The sequence below is a fragment of the Micromonas commoda genome, chromosome 12 (genome assembly GCF_000090985.2).
Source record: "Micromonas commoda chromosome 12, complete sequence".
NCBI lineage: Eukaryota > Viridiplantae > Chlorophyta > Mamiellophyceae > Mamiellales > Mamiellaceae > Micromonas > Micromonas commoda.
In genome coordinates, this window is record NC_013049.1 from 1,027,901 (window position 1) to 1,046,665 (window position 18,765).

At 66.0% G+C, this 18,765-nt stretch overlaps 6 protein-coding genes across 6 annotated transcripts; 3 read left to right on the forward strand and 3 right to left on the reverse strand.

Moving 5' to 3' along the window:
- Window positions 1–137: 137 nt before the first annotated feature.
- On the forward strand, window positions 138–1,484 carry MICPUN_52455 (hypothetical protein; the record flags this gene model as incomplete). The annotated part of the gene is made up of 1 exon (XM_002509105.1): window positions 138–1,484. The coding sequence occupies one exon, from the start codon at window positions 138–140 to the stop codon at window positions 1,482–1,484; it is 1,347 nt and encodes a 448-aa protein (XP_002509151.1).
- Window positions 1,485–3,405: 1,921 nt separating this feature from the next.
- MICPUN_62854 (predicted protein) lies at window positions 3,406–7,089 on the forward strand (the record flags this gene model as incomplete). The annotated part of the gene is made up of 1 exon (XM_002509106.1): window positions 3,406–7,089. One exon carries the CDS (start codon window positions 3,406–3,408, stop codon window positions 7,087–7,089), a length of 3,684 nt encoding a protein of 1,227 aa, XP_002509152.1.
- An 87-nt stretch (window positions 7,090–7,176) lies between these two features.
- Window positions 7,177–7,840, reverse strand: MICPUN_62853 (predicted protein; the record flags this gene model as incomplete). Its single annotated transcript, XM_002509360.1, has 2 exons — window positions 7,177–7,477; window positions 7,515–7,840. The coding sequence occupies 2 exons, from the start codon at window positions 7,838–7,840 to the stop codon at window positions 7,177–7,179; spliced, it is 627 nt and encodes a 208-aa protein (XP_002509406.1).
- A 214-nt stretch (window positions 7,841–8,054) lies between these two features.
- MICPUN_62852 (predicted protein) lies at window positions 8,055–11,138 on the forward strand (the record flags this gene model as incomplete). Its single annotated transcript, XM_002509107.1, has 1 exon — window positions 8,055–11,138. One exon carries the CDS (start codon window positions 8,055–8,057, stop codon window positions 11,136–11,138), a length of 3,084 nt encoding a protein of 1,027 aa, XP_002509153.1.
- A 56-nt stretch (window positions 11,139–11,194) lies between these two features.
- Window positions 11,195–14,923, reverse strand: MICPUN_62851 (predicted protein; the record flags this gene model as incomplete). The annotated part of the gene is made up of 1 exon (XM_002509361.1): window positions 11,195–14,923. The coding sequence occupies one exon, from the start codon at window positions 14,921–14,923 to the stop codon at window positions 11,195–11,197; it is 3,729 nt and encodes a 1,242-aa protein (XP_002509407.1).
- A 140-nt stretch (window positions 14,924–15,063) lies between these two features.
- On the reverse strand, window positions 15,064–18,539 carry MICPUN_62850 (predicted protein; the record flags this gene model as incomplete). The annotated part of the gene is made up of 1 exon (XM_002509362.1): window positions 15,064–18,539. The coding sequence occupies one exon, from the start codon at window positions 18,537–18,539 to the stop codon at window positions 15,102–15,104; it is 3,438 nt and encodes a 1,145-aa protein (XP_002509408.1). The 3' UTR covers window positions 15,064–15,101.
- Window positions 18,540–18,765: the final 226 nt, after the last annotated feature.

Sequence of the window (18,765 nt, forward strand, 5' to 3'; positions counted from 1 at the left end):
GGGGACGTCCACTCGATCGTCAGTGATGTTTGTTAGGGATTTCATCAGACGGGCAGACGGGCTGCTGGGATAAGCGCGATCCCGAATCATACTGGAAACGCATACAAAACTAACCATGAACATGACTTTTGCATCACATGCAGTTCAGTCATGCCGCTCCATTTATCGAAAAAAAGATTCAAAAAATGGGCACCGCTCGATTATTTGAAATCGCTCCTATTCGCCGAGCCAACCGCACAACGAGACGCGCAGCCCCCGACGGCATCGCCTCGTATCACGTCATGAACTCCCCGCAGCGTCACCTCAGGCGCGCCCGCGAGGCCGAGGAGCAGGCCGCCACCGACCTGAAGAGGCTCAAGACCTCCTTCCTCGAGAAGGTCATCCCGAAGACGATCGTCCGCGAGCAGTGCAACCCGACGTCCAAGTTGGAGCGCTCCGTCCGAGCGCTCGTGTTCAACCACCTGCCGGGCAACTGCGGCAACCTCTTCGCCACCATCGGCGGCGACTTCGCCACCGTGTACGACGACGAGCACTTCGGCGACCACGTCGCGGTGGTGTGCCAGTTCAAGAACGAGGCCACGGACCACACCAAGGGCGGGGATCTGACCGCCGTGTGCTGGGTCGATCCCTCCGGGTACACCGCCCACGAGCTCGGCGACGCCACCCTCGCGGTGGCCGGAGGTGACGACAACGCCGTGCAGGTCATCAGCGTCGCGGACGGGCGCGTCGTCTCCCTCATGAAGGGCCACACCTGCTCGATCCTCGCCGTCGCCGCGGGAAGCTCCGAGGGCGGACACCCCGAGAGGCTCGTGTCTCTGGACGCGGCCGGAAACGCCGTCGTGTGGAACTGGCGGACGCAGGCCAAGCTCGGGGCGTTCCAAGTCGGCGATGCCATCTCACTGGCCGTCAACCCCGACGGGAGCGGCGTGTACACCGGACACAAGGGCGGTTTCGTCAAGGCGTGGACCCTCCCGGAGAATTTGGACAAAAAGACCCCGGAGAAGGGTATCGCGCTGGGCGTGGTCTGCCACGGCAATAACCCCGTGGACTGCCTCAAGGTTGCCGCCGGTAAGCTCTTCTCCAAGTCCGTCGACGGCACGATCGGCGTGCTCGACCTCGGGAGCGGCAAGACGGCCACGACGTGGAAGGTTGAGGACTGCGTCAAGCCGAGCGCCAAAGACTTGCTGGACGGGTTGACCGGCTTTGGCGTCGACCCCGTCGGTGAGTTTCTCGCGGTTGGGAACGGCGAGGGCGAGGTTGCCACCTACGACGTCGCCACGGGCCAGGTGATCAAGATCGTGGAGGCGGACAGGGACTTCAAGCACCTGAACCTGGTGCGCGCCGCGGGGGTGAGCAGGGATTGCAGGCACGTGCACGCCGCCTTTGGGCCCGGGATCGTGTGGAGATTCGAGGTTGTGCCCGAGCTCGACGACGAAGACGACGGCACCGAGGGACCGGGCACGCCCCCGGAGGAGGACAACTGAACGATTCGCGACACGATGCGATACGATGGAGATGCGTAGCGCGGTGGCTACTGGTTGCGTTTCTGAATAAATTCTTACGAAGGTACGTGGATAGACTATTCTCGCACCATTACTCTCAACGCACCACTCAATAGATCCATTCTGCGCCCTTGCGTTTTCTCACCGATGAGTTCCATCGAACGATACGGAACAGTATAGCGGCGCACCACGCGCTCCTCTTCTTCGCGTCTGAGGTGGTCCTCCCACTCCGCAACCGATTGAGGTCCATTCTCAGCCTCGTCGGCCGAGCAAGTCCTCACCCAAAGCTCCTCACGTTCATTCGGGCCCAAGACGCTCAGCATCCACAGATGTAGCTCTGCTGTTCCATATTCCGATGCGGCATATAACACGTTATCTGATTCGAGACCTGGACACCCGTTTTCGTGCAGCCATCTCATCACCACCAGGTTGTCTTCACTGGGAGCCTCACCCGACTCAGAGATCGTGACTGCATGGTTCATGACATCACCCCACTCGCAGCCGCGATCACGCAGATACTCGATCATCTCGACGATTTCCTGTCCAAGCCGCGATTGACCAAAATTTCTCAAGTCCAAAACCCCTCTGGGAGTTTGTCTATTGATAGGTCGCCGATCCTGAATAGCGTCGCGGCAGGTAATTTCATTGCTGTCGAAATGAGCACCGCACTCCTCCACGAGGAATTGAAGCATGCCATCAGCGCATCGGGTGTGTCTAAGTGCGAGATAAACGGCAGCATCAGACAGGGGGCACCCATTCTCATGGAGCCAACGCGCAGAGGCGAGATCATTTCGTACGATGGCTGCTTCCATCACTGGCTCGCTCAGCTGTAGCCCTTGCTCTTGCGCCCACTTCAAGCGCTCGACGTCTAATGCACCGTACTTCCCGGAGGTTGCAAAGAGCTCCAAGCACTGTGAATGTTTCGGGCAGCCCTCCTTCAATAGCCAGCGCAACATATCGTAATCGCATTTTTCTCCGGCCATCTGCGTAAACTCCGGCGTCAGGAGCGACGGCCAGCCACGTTCTTGCGCCACCGGTCCATACGTCCCCAAGATAAAACGAGCCGCCTCCAGTTTTCCTTCGAGTATGGCGGCTTCGAGAAGAAGAGGGATAATATACTCCAGTTCCTCAAGCCATTCCGGTCGATCGAGTGGACCAACTCTGTTGTGTATCCACTTTAATACCTCGACGTGGCCTCCTTCTACTGCGGCCATCATGAGGTCCATTGCCTGTGAACAATCTTTGAACCAATGCACATCACCAACTTCATCACCTCCGAGAAACTCGAGGATGTGCAAGTGTCCGTATCTGGCCGCCTTCCACCAAACTTGCTTTACCCTCTCGCTACTCCAGGACTCCGGCGTGCCGATCACAGCCACTTCCGACCACAGCCACTTCAGGATGTCTAGTTTACCACCCACGGCAGCACCGAACAGTGCGAATCTCAAGTCGTCCTTGGAAACGCCCTTCGCCAACTCTTCAAACACCTCCAAGGAGCCCACATGTGCGGCGTGCACAAAAAGAGTCCTCCCGATACTCAACTGAAACCCGTGCTCCCGCGCCCAGGCCAGTCGTGACGAGCTGGCCAGGCTCAGGAACTCCTTGTCCCCGGGCCACGAAATTTCCCCCGGGCCACGAAATGTCCCCGGGCCACTAAAACCGTGGACCCTCACCGGCACCCCGCATCTCTCATCGAGAGCGCGCGCCTCGCGCGTCGCGTCGCGGCACGCCCGGCATACCTCGGAGAACACCACCCGGTCGACGACGTCGAAAGACCGCGCTAAGTCCACGAGGACGTCGTGCGGGAGCTTGTCTAACATCCGCGTCGCGATGAATGACTCAGCAGGAGAGCGAGTGTTTCGGAAAGTTCACCAGCGAAACTACTCGGCGTCTCCAGTGCGGGATGCGCGGGTCGTTCCGGGGCTCGCCGAGCCGCGCGGCGGTGCAGCGCGTGATCGATCGGCTCCACGGTCTCGCGCTCGGGGATCGGGACATCGCGCGGGACGACGGCGGCGGCGACGACGACGACGGGGATGACGAAGCGCGCGGGATCGCGTCCGCCGCGGGGAGCCCGTCGGCGGCTGCGACGACGTCGCCCACCTCGGCGCGTCTCGCCCATGTACCCCCCGGTGCAGCGGTCGCGGCGCTCGCGGCCGCGTTCGAGGCCGGGGAGAGATACGCGGACGTGAGATCCGCGGTGGTGAGCGCGCTGCCGAGGGGCGAGGACGTCGCGGACTTCCTCGTCTCGTGCGTCGAGCACATGGCCACGTCGTCGTCGGCACCGTCGTCGGTCGCCGCGCCGCTGACGCAGCTGTTGCTCGAGGCGCTGCAGCACTCGTGCGCGACGACCACCCCGCGGCGAGTCTTCGCGGCGACGGACGGATCCGCCACGCGCGTGGAGTGCGCCGCGGCTCGAACGCGCGCGGCGAAACTCGTCGCTCGCGCCGTGTGCGTCGACGACGATAACGTTAAAGACGACACAGCTGGCGGGATCGGCCCGCCCACCGTGGACACAGCTGGCGGGATCCCGCCCCCGGCGGAGGATCCCGACCCCGACGCCGCCCGCCCCCTCACAGTGCGCCTCGAGCCGAGGGCGGTCGCCAGGCTTCTCACCGCCGTCGGCCTGGACATGGACGACCTCACGGTGCACCACCCAAGTGCGGAGCGCGGTATAGTCGCGTTCGTCGGCGCGTGTTTGGGCCGCGCGTCGACCGACCCGTCGAGCGCCGTCGCCGCCGCGGCCGTCGCCAAGCACTTCAGCCTCGCGCAGTTCGCGACGCCCTCCGCGCTGGACGCATGGGAGGCGCAGGGGCACGGGCCAATCGCCGACGGGATCGCGGCGACGCTGACCGAGGCGCGAAGGCTATCGTACGCGGCGTCCCTTAGGGACAAACACATGAGCGCGACAAACGCCCACAACACGGGGGGCGTCGCATCCCCGGCGGATCGGGCCGATCGACACTTCCGCCGGCTCGGTTTGCCGCCGGCGTTCCCGGAGGAGGAACGCGCGGGGCGGGAGGGCAGGCTGCGAAGGTTGGCGGCGGCGGGACGGTGGGACGTCGCGGAGCAGCTGGCGGGGGAGGACGTCCAAGCGAGGGCGCTCGTGCGGGGTTTGAGGGACGCGGCGGCGACGGTGGCGGCCGAGGCTAACGGAGCGGGATGGAGCGAGTGGGCGGCTGGTCACGGGGCACTCGGCGGCGGCGGGGCGTCAACCGCCGCGGAGGTTGACCAGAGCTATCTGCCGAGGCGCATGCGGTATCTACCCCTCGACCTACCCCGCGGCGCCGTTCGGTGGGCGGACGACGCTCGCTCGCTCGCGGCGTGCGTCGCGGCGCTCTCCCTCGACGCCGTGATTGGAATCGACTCGGAGTGGGTTCCGGATGGTTCTTTTGGAGCCTCGGGTTCCAGTCGTCGCTCGGGAAATTCAAAGGGATCCTCGGGCGCGAGGAGAAGGCTCGAATCCCCCACGGCGCTGTTGCAGCTCTCCGGGGAGCGTTGCGTCGCGCTCCTGGACGCGACGAAGCTGGGACGGGAGTGCCCCGGCGCGTTCGCGTCGGCTCTTCGCGGGATCCTCTCCGATGCGCGGGGGGGTTCCGAGTCGACGTCTCAAAACGACGTAAAAAGCGCTCGGCCGCCCGCGGTGGTCGGGTTTGGCGTCGCGGACGATCTGCGTCGACTGGCGTGCTCGTACCCGGGCGAGGTGGCCGACGCCGTGCGTTCGATCCCGAGGGTGCTGTGCCTGCAACGGGCGGCGATCGACCGCGGTCACGGGTCGCAGCCCGGGCTGTCCTCGGTGTGCCAGGCTTTGCTCGGGCAGCCGCTGGACAAACGCGAGAGGTGCGGGGACTGGTCGAGGCGGCCGCTGACGGAGTCTCAGGTGGCGTACGGCGCGCAGGACGCGAGGGTTTTGCTACGTATCATGCCCGGCTTGCTGTTGGGAAAGAGCCGCGCGCGAGAGCCGTCCGCCCGGGCGGACGCCGCCGACCTCGCGTTCGAGCTCGCGAGACCGGCGGCTGAGTTTATCGGGGACGTCGACGTCGCGACGGTTCGTATCGCCAACCCTCCGTCGATTCGCGTCACCGAGAACGACGGCGATGACGACGCGGTCGCGCCGCTGACCCCGGCGGATGTCGCGGCGGCGCTGGCGGATCGGTTACCCAGCGCGGGGGGTGACCCGACGGTGATCGAGCTCGGCGTCGAGACCGGTCCCGCAGCGAGCGACACCGCGTCAGCCCTGGGGGACGGGATAGCCCCCGATGCGGTGGTCAAGAGCATGGGGGTGATGGTCGCGGGGGACACGACGGTCGGCGGTCTGGATCCGGTGGCGAGGGCGCTCGGCGCGTCGGGGGGAGACGGCGGCGGCGGCGGCGGGAGCGGGGGTTCAAACGGGGGTTCAAACGGGAGGAAGACGTGGGAGCCCGTCGTGGCGCTCCTGCGAGGCACCGACCGCGCGGACCTGCGCGCGATCGCGTCCCACTTCGGCGTCGCGCGGCGGCACGCGCGGCTCGCCACGCCGGACGAGTGCGTCCGCGTCTTTGGCTTCCCGCCCGGGAGCATGCCGCCGCTGGGCCACCGCGTGGAGTGCCCGACGCTGATGGACTCGGCGCTGATGGACTCGGCGCTCCGGGAGCACGCGGGCGGCTTCGTGTACCCCGGAGCGGGCGCGCCGCACCTGGTGTTCAGGTGCCTCCCCGCGGTCCTCGAGCGGGCCACTGCGGCCACCACGCTGCCCGTGGCGGAGTCGTCCGTCGCCAGGGAAGCCGCGAAGCGCGCGGCGGCGGCGGCGGCGGCGGCGGCGGCGTCGAGCTCGCGGGATCCGTCCACCGCCTCATTCGCCGATGGTGGTTCCTTGGACTGGGGCCTGGGGGGCCCTTCCGCGACGTCTCACGAGGGATCCGAGGAGCACGAGGAGCACGGCGATGGCACGCGCGAGAGGCAGCGGCGGTTCGTCGCCGATGGATCCCTCGGCCGGCTCGCTCGTTGGCTCAGGTGCCTGGGGGTGGACGCCGAACACGTCCCGGTCCCCGCGCAGCGTCTGGGTAACAAGGGTAACAATAATAACTGTCAGTACGGCGCTCTGCTCGCGCTCGCGCAGAGGGACGACCGCGTCATACTGACCAAGGACAGGCGCTTACTCCAACGTAAGGACGCGGTGGCGGCGTTTTTGGTGGAGGACGACGACCCGAAGCGGCAGCTCGCGAGGGTCAGCGCGCACTTCGGGCTCAGGTACAGGCGCGGGAAGTTGCTCACGCGGTGCGCCAGATGCAACGGAGCGGTGGAGCGACGGTGCACCCCAGAGGAGGTGGCTGCCAACGGCGCCATCCCGGCCAAGGTGAAGGCCTCGACGAATGAGTTTTGGGCGTGCGGAAGGTGCGAGAAGGTGTACTGGGTCGGTCCAAAGTCGCACCTCGCGATGTCGTTCATCGACGCGGAGATTGCGCCGACGGTGACGAGGGCACGCGACGAGGCAAAGTTGTTTGCGCGCAGTGGAAACACGCGGGAGCCGGATGAGGAGGCGGTGCTGGAGGAGGCGCTGGGAGGTAATCCGTGGCCGAGAAGAACCGGGCCGAACAGCCGCGAGGGGTAGGCGTTTTAGTCTTAGGTAGTGCTAGAGTCTATGCGAGTGGGTAGTAGGTCAATGCGCGGCGTGGACAGCTTTCGGCCCAACTGGTGGTTATGGGCCGCTGTCTGTGTCGGTGGCGTCGTTACTGTCGCGGTTGAGTTGATCGCTTTCTCTTGCACTCCTTGCACCGAGAGCGAATACGATCGTGCTCGCAGATTTGAGACCCGCCGCACTCCTTGCAGTAACAGCGCCGACGACCGTGCTGGCAGATTGAGCCCCCACCACACTCCTTGCACTGAGAGCGCTGACGACCGTGCTCGCAGATTCCAGACCCACCGCACTCCTTGCATCGACTGCGCTGACGACCGTGCTCACAGAGTCCAGACCCACCGCACTCCTGGCACCGAGAGCGCTGACGACCGTGCGGACAAGCACCGCACACCTTGCACTGCGACCGATACTTCACCCCGTGCTCGCACGGCCCCTTCGTGGGAGGGGCTCTCTTCCGCTTCACTCCCTTCTTGGTCGCATCCTTCTCCTCCTCTTCGCTCTCCGATCCCTCCATCTCGGCGATGCTGGCGCGCAGCCGGTCGAGGTCAGGTCGCCAAATCGTCGACATCTTCCCTGCGAGATCCTCCGTCTTTTCGTCTTCCCCATGGTCGTCCGCGGGAGGTTCGACGTTGACGGCGGGGGGGGTGTGGTGGTCGTCGTCGGGCTCTTCCTTGACGATGACGGGGTCCTCGTTCAACAAGTCTGGGTGCCAGATGGTGCTCATGGCGCACGGCGATACGAGCTATGACGACCCGGGGTCGGGTCGCGCTCATTCAGAAAACTGACGGCCAACCAAGAAAACTGACACTGACTGCGACAGGCCGTCAGCTCGCAGCACGAGTCTGGGTCCAGTACCGAGTCGCAATCGACACACGCTGAGACTGTAGCTGGCCCTCCAACCTTTTTATCCCAATCGGTGGCGCACGAGGCGGGGCGAGATGCCTGTCGCCCCGAAGCGCACCGTCGGCTCCTCGGAGCCGAGCGCGTACGAGCGCTTCCACTCCACCTTCCAGGCGGCGGTGACGCAGGAGCTCGAGGCCCTCGTCGGGGATCTGCGCTCCGCCGCCGCGCGCGTCGCGGATCAGCCCGTCAATTTATCGGATCCCCCGAGAGGCGACGGCGCTGAGGATGCGTCCGGGTCGCTCAAGGCGCTGGTCGACGAGCTCGTGGCGCGGTGGGGGTTCGTCCTCGCCACGTATCGCGCGCACGTAGCCGCGGAAGACGAGGTGGTCCTGCCCGCGCTCGCCGCGAGGGTCAGCAACGTCGCCCACGCGTACGAGCTCGAGCACGAGGCTGAGGATTCCCTCTTCGACGGAATCACCCAGGCGCTCGACGAGGCGGTGGAGCTCATCGCCGCGAACGACGGCGGGGGACCCGCGCCCACCGACGCCGAGGGACGCGAACGGCTCCAAGGCGCGATCCAGCGCGCGGCGAGGACCGCGCACGCCACCAAGACCGCGCTCGCGCAGCACCTCGCCAAGGAGGCTGCGCACCTGGTGCCCCTCATGGACGGAGCCTTCGCGCCCGATGAGCAGACCGCGCTGGTCGAGAGGTTCATAGCGTCCGTGCCCGCCGCATGGGTCGGTCCCGTGCTGGCGCGGGGACCGACGCAGGGGGAGCAAGGTCCGCTTCGCACGCTCATCGCGTCTTGGCTCGCTCGCGGCGAGACTGGTGGCGGTGTAACCGAGGGAAAGGGTTTAAGTGACGACCCTTCCGACGGCGGTAAGAGCGAGGGGGACCAGCCGCCGGCGAAGCGATCCAGATCCGGCGCCGACGCGGGCGTCTCGACCCAGGCGGTGGGTCCCATCGATCACATATTCCAGTTCCACGCTGCGCTTCGACGCGAGCTTCGCAGGCTCGAGTCGGACGTTTTGGCGCTGCCAAAGCCCGAGGAGACGGCCAAGCGGGCGGCGGCGCTGCGAACCCTGGAGGGTCGGTTCGTGTTCTTCTGGGGCGTCTACCGCGCGCACAGCAGGTCCGAGGACGAGCTCGTGTTCCCCGCGCTGGAGAACAAGGATGAGCTGCACAACGTGAGCCACTCGTACACCCTGGACCACGAGCACGAGGCTGAGCTCTTCGTGGAGGTGGACGCCTGCCTCAGGGACTTACGAGAGCACGCGGGGCTCGCGGGGGACGAGGGTGGGGTGGACGGCGAGAAGGTGCACGACGCGATGGAGGCGAAGGGTTCGGACAGGAGGATGGACCCGAAGACCCGGGCGGCGATCATGGAGGTTGAGAGGAGGCTCCAGGCGGCGTGCGTAGCCGTGAAGGTTTGCCTCGAGACTCACGTCGCGAGAGAGGAGGCTGAGCTGTGGCCGCTGTTCGAGAAGCACTTCACGAGCGCGGAGCAGGGTCGACTGGTGGGGCTCATCATCGGGCGGACGGGCGCGGAGGTTCTGCAGAGCATGCTCAGCTGGCAGCGCAAGGCGCTCACCGAGGAGGAGAAGGCGGCGATGATAGGATCCATGCGGGACGCGAGCAGGAACACCAGGTTCGCGAGTTGGCTCGAGACCTGGTGGAGCAGCGAGGAGCAGACGGCCGGGACGGAGGGAGGAGAGGACTTGGGTGCGACGACCGCGGGTTCCGAGAGGCTAACAGAGACCAACGACGGGAGGGCTAACGACGCGGGAGTCGACGCCGCCGCCGTGGACGGCCTCGGTCAGGTGCAGGAGTACCTTCGCCGCCGAGCCGACGGGGACGCGTCCACCACGGGCGTCGCCAAGGCTGCCGCCCTGGCCGCCGCAGCCGCCGCGGACAAGAGCGGGTACACGCCGAGCTGGGACGACATGTTCCGCATGAACCGACAACAGCTGGAACAGGCGGCTCGAACGCTGTCGCGCGACGACTCGCTCGCTCCGGAGCGCAAAGCGTACCTGATGCAGCACCTCCTCGCGGCGAGGTGGATCTGCGCGCAACAACGGGCGAAGCAGCTCAAGAAGGGCGAGAAGGGCGAAGATGTTGACATCCTAGACGAGGGCGGCGTTCCGGGGGAGAGGGCGGCTGTCGGCAACGGAGCCGCCGACGCCGGGGTCGACGGGGCTGCCGAGAAGACGGGCACCGCGCCGCCGTCGGACACCGCCGAGGCGGCGCTCGCGCTCGCGGGCGCGCCCGGTCTGGCGAGTTACCACAAGGGCGCGAGCGACGATGTCGTGTTGTGCCAGCCGGTTGGCGGGGAAGAGGTCCTGGGGTGCAAGCATTACGCCAGGAAGGTTCGCCTGGTTGCCGCGTGCTGCGGCGCCGCGCACGTCTGCCGGTTCTGCCACGACGAGTCCGAGGATCACACCATCGATAGGTACGCGACCAAGGAGATGATCTGCATGCGGTGCGCCGCGCGGCAACCGTCGGCAAAGGAGTGCCGCGAGTGCGGCAATGTCGTCGCGAGGTACTTTTGCTCCGTTTGCAACTTTTGGGACGACAGCGGCAACGACGTGTATCACTGCCCGTTCTGCAACGTGTGCAGGCGCGGCGAGGGCCTCGGCAAGGATTTCTTCCATTGCATGCAGTGCAACAGCTGCGTCTCGCTCACCATGGGACCGCACGTCTGCCCGGCGGCGAAGAACGCCAAGGGCGACGAGGGCGGCGGCGGCGGCGGGACCGTTTTTGCCGGATCGATGGAGAGCGAGTGCCCGGTGTGCAAAGACTTTTTGTTCTACTCGGACACGCCGGTGAAGTGCCTGCCATGCGGTCACTTCATGCACACCTCGTGCTTCCAGGCGTACACCAAGCACTACTACACCTGCCCGCTGTGTCGCAAATCCTTGGGCGACTTTTCGGCGTACTTTCGCATGTTGGACGCTATCCTGGCCGAGGAGGAGGAGGCCAACGCGACGCCGGGTGACGACGAGGAGCAGCCGAAGCGCGCGAAGCAGAGGGTGGCGTGCAACGACTGCGGGGTGGAGTCTCTGGCGCCGTTTCATTTCGTGTATCACGCGTGCGCCGAGTGTCGGAGTTACAACACCAGGGTGTTGGCAGTCGTGCCGCCGTCTGAAGTTGCAAAGGAGGAGGCGAAGAACGACAAGTAATATTTAGTCGACTCTGCTGATTACAACAAACGACGAAAACAAGCAAGCGAGAGACTTTATTCCATCTCCCCCTGAATCCGGTCTTCGATCTCTTGCGTCTCTGGGCCCATCTCGCCAGCCTTGGCGCGCCACTTCGCGAGTGCCTCCTTGAGCCTGACCATCTCCTTGTTGGCGCTGTCCTTGCTCGCGTTGTTCTTGATCGTTCGCACCCTAGTGGCGTACGTGAGCGAGTTTTGCGTCTCCTCGATGTTGTTGTCCGACGGGGAGACGTTGACGAACATCAGCGTTTTTGCGTTGCCGCCCAGAGAGTCAGACATGATCATCGTGAGTTTGTGGTTGCGGTACGGAATGTGCCCCGCCTTCTCGCCAGCCAGCGCGCTGATGACGTCGCCGAGCGCCGAGAGGGACTTGTTGATGGCCTGCGCCTCCTTCATGGTGTCGCCAGACGCACCCGACTTTTTCACGCGCTCAGACCCGGCGAGGTCGACGAACGAAATCTTGCCGCGGGTCACCTGCTGGGTCTGGAGGTCCGTGGTCTCGATGACCAGCGAGAACACGAGGTGGGATCGGGACGATTCCACGTTCATCTTCGTCGACGCGGTCCTCCTCACCTTGAGTCCGCTCTCCACGACATGCATGATGTCCTCCTTGCTGCCGACGGGGACCACCGTCGCGTTCTGAATCGTCACCCAACCCTTTGCGTCCTTCTTGATGTCCAGCTTGGGGGGACTGTTCGCCTTGTCCGGTGACAGGAGCAGGTCGTTGAGCGTGTCCTGGTAAAGCTCGAGCATGTACGCCTCCATGTTGACGCTGAACTTGCCCTTCTTCGATCCCTGGTAGACGATTCGCATCACCTCCTCGACAGCGCGCGGGGTGAGGCCCGGGTTGGCCTCGTCGCCCATGATGGTGTGGGTCTTACCGCTGCCCGTCTGTCCGTACGCAAAGATGCAAACGTTGTACCCGTCAAAGACTGACTGGATGAGGTACTTGGTGTCCTCAAACACCTGCTCTTGGGTCGTGTCCGCGCCGAACACGGTGTCGAAGGTGTACGACCTCGGCTTCTTCTCGTCTCTCCACGGGTGCTCCAGGGTGAACTCGTCCGGGAGGGTGAGCGCGAACGTTTGCTTCTCGCCAACCTCCTTCTTGGACAGCGGGCGGGTCCTGGCGTAGACCCTGATCTTGCCCTTCATGTCCTCCATCTGGTTGAAGTATCGCTTGCGCAGCGTGGACTCCTCCTGGTACTTGGCCTCCAGCTCCTGGATGCGGGTCGCCTGGGTCTTGAGCATCTCGGCCGTCTGCTTCTCCTTGCGCTCGACGTCCGCCTTGAGCTCGCGAAGCTCGGCGAGTTCCTCGAGATCCTTCCGGGACTCTTCAAACTCGATGCGCATCTGCTCCATGGCGTTGCTCGTCTGCTCGAGCTCCGCAGAGACGGAGAGAGAGTGGGCCTCCGCCGCGGCGCACTTCTTCTTGAGTTGTTCGAGCTCAGCCGCCGTCTCCTTGTCCCTCTTGGCCGACTCCTCCTTGGACGACGACTCCAGCCTCGCAATCTTCTGCTCCAAAACCTTGAGCTCAGCCTGCGCGGACCTAGCCTTCTCGGACTCCGCCGCGAGCTTCTTCTTCGTCTCAGGGTCGCTTGCCGCGCCTCCTCCGAGCTTGACGTCGGCGAGCGCCTGGTTCAGGTCGGCGAGGGCCTGAGCCTTGGCGGCGGATTCAGCCGCGGCGCGATCCGCCGCCTCCTGCGCCGCCTCCTGGGCAGCCACCAGCTGCTGCTGCAGCTGCGATCGCTCTCGAACCATCTCGTCCAGCTTCTTGTTGGCGTCCTCGAGAACGCGCTGCATCTGCTGCGCGCCCGCGCCGCCGCCAGCCCCGGCCTGCTTGCCGAAAGCCGCCTCCGCCTGGCCGTTTGCCACCGGGCTGGGGGGCTGCGCCGCCGGGGCGCCGGGGGTCTTTGGGGCTCCCGCGGCTTTGGCAGCCTGCTGCGCGTACCTCTTCTGCATCACGTCGTTGATGTGCGTTTGCAGCGCCACGCATATCTCCTCGCCCTGCTTGGTCTCGAACTGGAACACGTGCAGCACGCCGGCGACTCTCATCTTGAAGAAGACGGCAGTCTCCGACGAACCAAACTGCATGATGTCCCTGAGCTCCGCGCTGTGGAGGTACTCCATCGGCGTGGGTCGGAAGAAGTGAATACCCCGCTTGTTGATGCCGAGAGCGATCATACCGGGGAGTAGACCGATGGGATCCTCGATCCGGCGCACCTGGAAGAAGATGCTCCCGCCGTAGGGCAGCGATCGGATCATTCGGAGCAAACCGCCGCGGGCCTCTTCCCGGGTGTGCTGCGTCAGCGCGCCGTGGGTGCGCTGCACCTCGGCGGCCCACTCTTCCACCGGGTGCTGCTGAAGCATAACCTTGGGAACGAACCGCACCATGACCTGCGCCAGGGTTTCCACCGGTCCCTGGCCGAGGGACTCGCCATCCTCAGCCTGGATCTGGAACGCGGCTAGCCGGATAGCCTCCTCACGACCGACGGGGTAGTTACCCGCCAGGTAATCGTGCTTGGCCTGGAGGTAGGACAGGTTGACGAACATGGCCTCCTGCACCGCCTCGTCGGTGTCCCTGAACATGCGCTTCTTGAACACCAGCCTGAGCTGCACCTGCTCCTTCCGCTCAGCCTTGACGAGTCGCATCTCCTGGATGACGTCGGTGATGAGGTCCGCGTCCTGCAGAGCCCTGGTCTCTTCCGTCACCTCTTCACCCTTGCTCGCCGCGGACGAGCGGGACATCAACTCCTTCGTGGACACGAACAGACCGAACGTGTGGTAGTTCTGCAGGCGGATTATCCCGGCCAACGCCTCCGTGGCTTCGCCCACCGTGGTCATGACGTCGTACGGGAGCTCCTCGAAGGTTTCGTCCAGGAAGAAAGCGATGGTGTTCATCTGCCGTCCAGCCTGGAGGGCCTCGATCTCCTCGGGCGCGGGCGGGTGCCTGCGCGCGCCGGACTTGGCGCTTCGCTTGAGCGCGAGCAGGGCCTTGTGCGCCAGGTCTTTGACGGGGCCCGGGGAGGCGTCGGCGTTGGCGCACTCGTTGACGTACTCAGAGACAAATCCGAGTAAGGTTTGGGAAGGGGCCACCGACGCGCAGGTGAGGTGGAGGACCTGCCAGGCGCGCACGAGGCTCTTGGGGTCGTCGTTACACCTCGTGTGTCGCAAGGTTATCAGGAACAGCTCGTCCCGTAGCTCCCCACGCTTGGTGGTCTCCTTGACGAGCTTGGACAGGGTGTTGCACAGCTCGACGTCGGGAATGGACAGATCGGTCGCCAGACGGAGCACGGCGGGAGCCATCTTGATGGACTTGGCGATGGCATCCGTGCCCAGGGGTAAGAGCGCGGCGGGCACCGGCTTCTTCGCCTCGTGGGTCAGCATGTCCTCGATCATCGCGCCGACGGTGCCCGCGCGGTGGACCCTGGCCCGCGATCCCAAAGCGTTAGACGACGACTTGCCGACAACCTTGGCGTGGGCCCTCGAGTAGGATTCGACAGCCATCTTGTCTGCGAGGGTCGCGAGCTGGGCGTACGCGGTGTCGCCAGGAACGTAGCCGCCGCCCACGTTTGGCATCGACGGCGAGCGGGGAGGGCTGACGATAGATCGCTCCTTTCCAGTCGAGATCTCGGGAGGAGACGCCGACCCGGCTCGCGCACCGGCTGTTCCGGGCGCGAAGGGCGGAAGACCGTCGTCGATGGGGAACCCCAGATCTCCCTCGAGGGGCGGCAGGTCCGGGAGACCCATCTCGGCGCAGGTTGTCGAAGGTGGTGCCTCGCTCGTGTGGGCACGCCGCTTTCGGACTTCATTCAAACCCCGACAGCGCAGCTGGTCTCGAAGCTCCGCCAGGCCGCGTCCTCACACACTTGCAGACGAGAAACGCCTACTGTTACCGTTTCGACTGGATGCCTTACATAACACGACGCTACAGGGACTCTATGTTGCTCAAGACCTCCTCCAAGAGGGCGGCGCGCTGGGTGGGCGACTGCATACCCTCGTACCCCGGGGTCCACGTCGGCTTGGGAGCGGCGGGGTTTAGGGTTGAGGGCACCGCCGGCGTCGTCCTCTCCCTGCTCTGCGGCGGCACCGGCGGCGGCGACGCGGGGGGTGCGATTTGCACCTGCGATCCCTCCTTCGAGGCGAACACGTTGAGGGAAGAGTCCCTCGCGAGCCTCTCCGCGCGCGTCGCCGGATCGCTCCTCCCGGATCCCTGCGAATCCCGCGCATTCGCCCGTGTGCCCCCCGAGACCCTCGGGCTTCCCCGCGGACTTTGCCGCTGGCTAAAGTTTGGCGGCGGGGTCCTGCGGCGGGGCGGCGAGTCCACGGGCGAGAGCAGCGCGGCGTCGATCGGCTTGTCCCGATCGGGTACCTTCAGGCTGTTCTGCCTGCTGCTCTGCCTGCTGAGCTGCCTGCGAAGTCGCCCGAGCCCGTCGCCAATCTCCGCCACCTCGCGGGACTCCTCCACCTCGCGCCTCGACTCCCTCGCGGCTCGTTTCCAATTCACGAGATCCTCCTCCGCGGCGACCCTCCGTCGCCGCTCGTCCTGCAGCGCTCGCTCCACGTTTCTGACAAACTCGGGGTGTAAGTCACCGAGAGAGCCTCCCCGTCTCAGCGCCCGCATCTCATCGTCCTGCCTGGCGAGCGCGGCGCGAAGCTCAGCCGCGTGGAGGTCCTTGGCCTGGCGGAGCTGCTCGTCCCGCTGCTCAATCAGCTCGACAGCCTTTGACATGACCTCTTCCTCCCTGGCTATGGCGGCAGCCTCACCAGCCCTGGCGCCTCTGAGCTCGGCCCTGACGACGGCGATCTCTTCCCGCAGCTTCCTCTCCGCCTCCGCGGCTTGCCTGCGAAGCGAGTTTGACTGCTCGGTGACCTGCGCGGATTCCATCGCCGCCGCCTCCCTATTCGCCGCCAGCTGAGCCTGCGCCACCCTCGCGCGCTCCTCCGCCGCCTCCACCCTCGCCTCGAGCTGATTGCGCAGGGTGACGATGTCCCTGCGGAGCTCCTCGATCTCCTCGTGACGCGCCGCGGCGGCGGCCGACGCGGCGACGCGGTGTTCGTCGAGTTCCCTCCTGGTAGCCGCCTCGTTTCTCCTCGACGCCGCGCACTCGGCTCTGACCCGGAGCACCTCCCCGGCGGCAGCCTCGCGCTCGTGCTCCTCCGCGTCCGCCGCCCGCGTCTCCGCCCGTCGCTGCGCCGCCCTGGCCTCCGCGAGCTCCGCGCGAAGGTCCGAGACGAGCGTCGCGTTGCGGACGTTGTTGTCGAGGACGATTCGGGTCGACTCGGACTCGATCTTCGCCTCGATGGATCCCTCAACCTGCGCGCATCGCATCTCAGCCTCCTTCGCCCGTCGCAGCGCCTCCTCCTCCCTCTGCGTGAGCGATCGCACCAGCGCCTCGGCCGCCTCGTACTTGGCGTGTTCAGCCGCGGAATTTCCGAGCGCGACGCTGGTCCGCTCGCGGCAATCCGCCGCGAATCGTTCAGCCTTTTCCATCCGGGTTTTCCACTCCTCGGCGTTGGCCTTGGCCTGCTCCGTCTCAACCTTGGCCGTCGCCGCCTCGTTCTCGGCCCGGGCGATCCTCGTCTTCAACCTCGCCAGCTCAGCCTGGTGCGTCGCCGTGATGCTCGCCAGCTTAGCCGCCGCGTCCATGCGCTCCTCCATCAGCAGGGATTTGGCATCCACCGTCGATTCGGGAGCCGCCGTCGTGGCGGGCGAACCAGCGTCGCTTTTTTGTGTGCAAACCTGAACCTCTCTCCGCGCCGCCGCCGTCTCCTGCTTCGCCGCCGCCGTCTCCTGCTTCGCCGCCGCCGTCTCGAGCTTGGCGGCCGCGGCCTCCTCCTTGGCGGTGGCAACCTCTTCGCGAGCGGACGCCAGCTCGCGCTGCAACTCCTGCACGGCCCTGTGGTCCATGACGGCTGGGGTAGACGGAGGTTTGATAACGAAGTATTCCATTCCGGTTGTAGACGGCGCGGCGGGGGTTGACGGCGCGGCTCTCTTGGCCATCGCGGCGTTGAGACGCGCGGGCAACGCGCCCAGCGACGGCTGCACGGCGCAGACCCAGTCCGTCGCTCGCTGCGCGATCTGCTGCAAAAGTCTCCTGCGCTCCGCCCTCGCCGCGGCTGATCGCGCGTTGAGAAGCGCCACCATCACCGCGTCCTCGACGTCAGCCACCTCCGCCCTGGAAACTTCCGCAGCCGTCTGCGCCACGTCCTCATCCGCGGCGGCGGTGAGCTCGCGCGACGCACCCGCGAGCTCCGTCGCGGCGCTCTCCACCAGCCTGACCGCGAACTTGGCCGCCCTGTACACGGCATCGTCGTCGTCTCCCTCGTCGTCGGTATCGTCGTCCGCACCGACGCGTCCTTTCGGCGAGGGCGTCGTCCCCCGCTCATCCGAGGATCCGAGAGGAGCAATTTTGGGTCGCGCCGCGTCAAGAGTGAGCGCGTAGAGCGCACCCCCGGGAGCCGTCAGCGCTCGAACGTCCACGAACGGCTCACCTCCCTCGAGCAGCAACTCCGTCGGCTCCGGGTTCGGTCTGCGCGCCGCGGCGGATACGCTGACCGGGGTCATGGGAGGGGTGGCTGAGCTCGGGGGCGGATGGGCTTCGCCGGTAGCCGCGGCGGATCCCCGCGGCGTCGGCGGCAGACGGGGCGCCGCCGGGGACTGCGGTTTGTCCTCGATCGGGGACCCGAACCTGTCCCGCGGGGGCGACGACCCGAACCTGTCACCGCGGCCGATGTCCACGCCGCCGCTCCCCGCGGGCGTCGCCAGCGTGGATGGCGTCACCGACGGCTCTAGGTGCGTGGCGGGCGCATCGAACCGGTCCCCAATCGGCGACTTGCCCGGCGTGGGGTCCATCGGCGCGGGCGAGGGCTCATCCACCGCCGCGATGCGTCCGTGCGGTACGCGGATGGGGGATTGCTTCGACCTCGGCGCCGTCTCCGGGGGTGTCGAGGCCACCGGCGACGTCGCCTCCTTCAGCTTGTGCGCGATGGTGGGCCTGAGCGTCGAAGCCGGAGGTGATCTGGGCGACCGTCGGGGCGACTTGCTGGCGGTCTTCGGGCTTTGAGGGGGCGTCGCCCTCCTACCGATGAGCTCAGCAACCTCCTTCGCGGCTTCGCAGTTCTCCTCGTGTGCGCTCGGCCCCGGCTCCGCGGCGGGCTTCTTGGCGACGGACCTCCTCTTCTTTTTCGGGGACCTCGAAGGCGCGGGCTCCGCGTCGGGTGCCGTCCCGCGCGGAGAGGGCGCCGTCGACGGACGCGAAGCGAGTCCGACGCGCGATGGTCTATTCGTCGTGGTTGTCTTCTGCCGGATACCCAGCGAGCTACCCCATGGAGGCCTCCCCTCCAGAGGCTTGCGTCCCGCCATGACGCGCGCCCCCGACTGGTTCGGACCCCTCCGAGGGCCGTTAAGCTTGCAAGTAACCGTTGGGACGTTGGGGGACGGCGATCGCGACGGTTCGAGGTTCTCAACCTGCAACTCGCGCGATTTCGAGGAAAAATCTGCCAGATCTCCCGAAATGACAGGTTGTGAAAATTCCAACCGAAGCCGACGGGTCGCGCCAGACTGCGAGGCTTCTGTGCGCCGGCCGGAG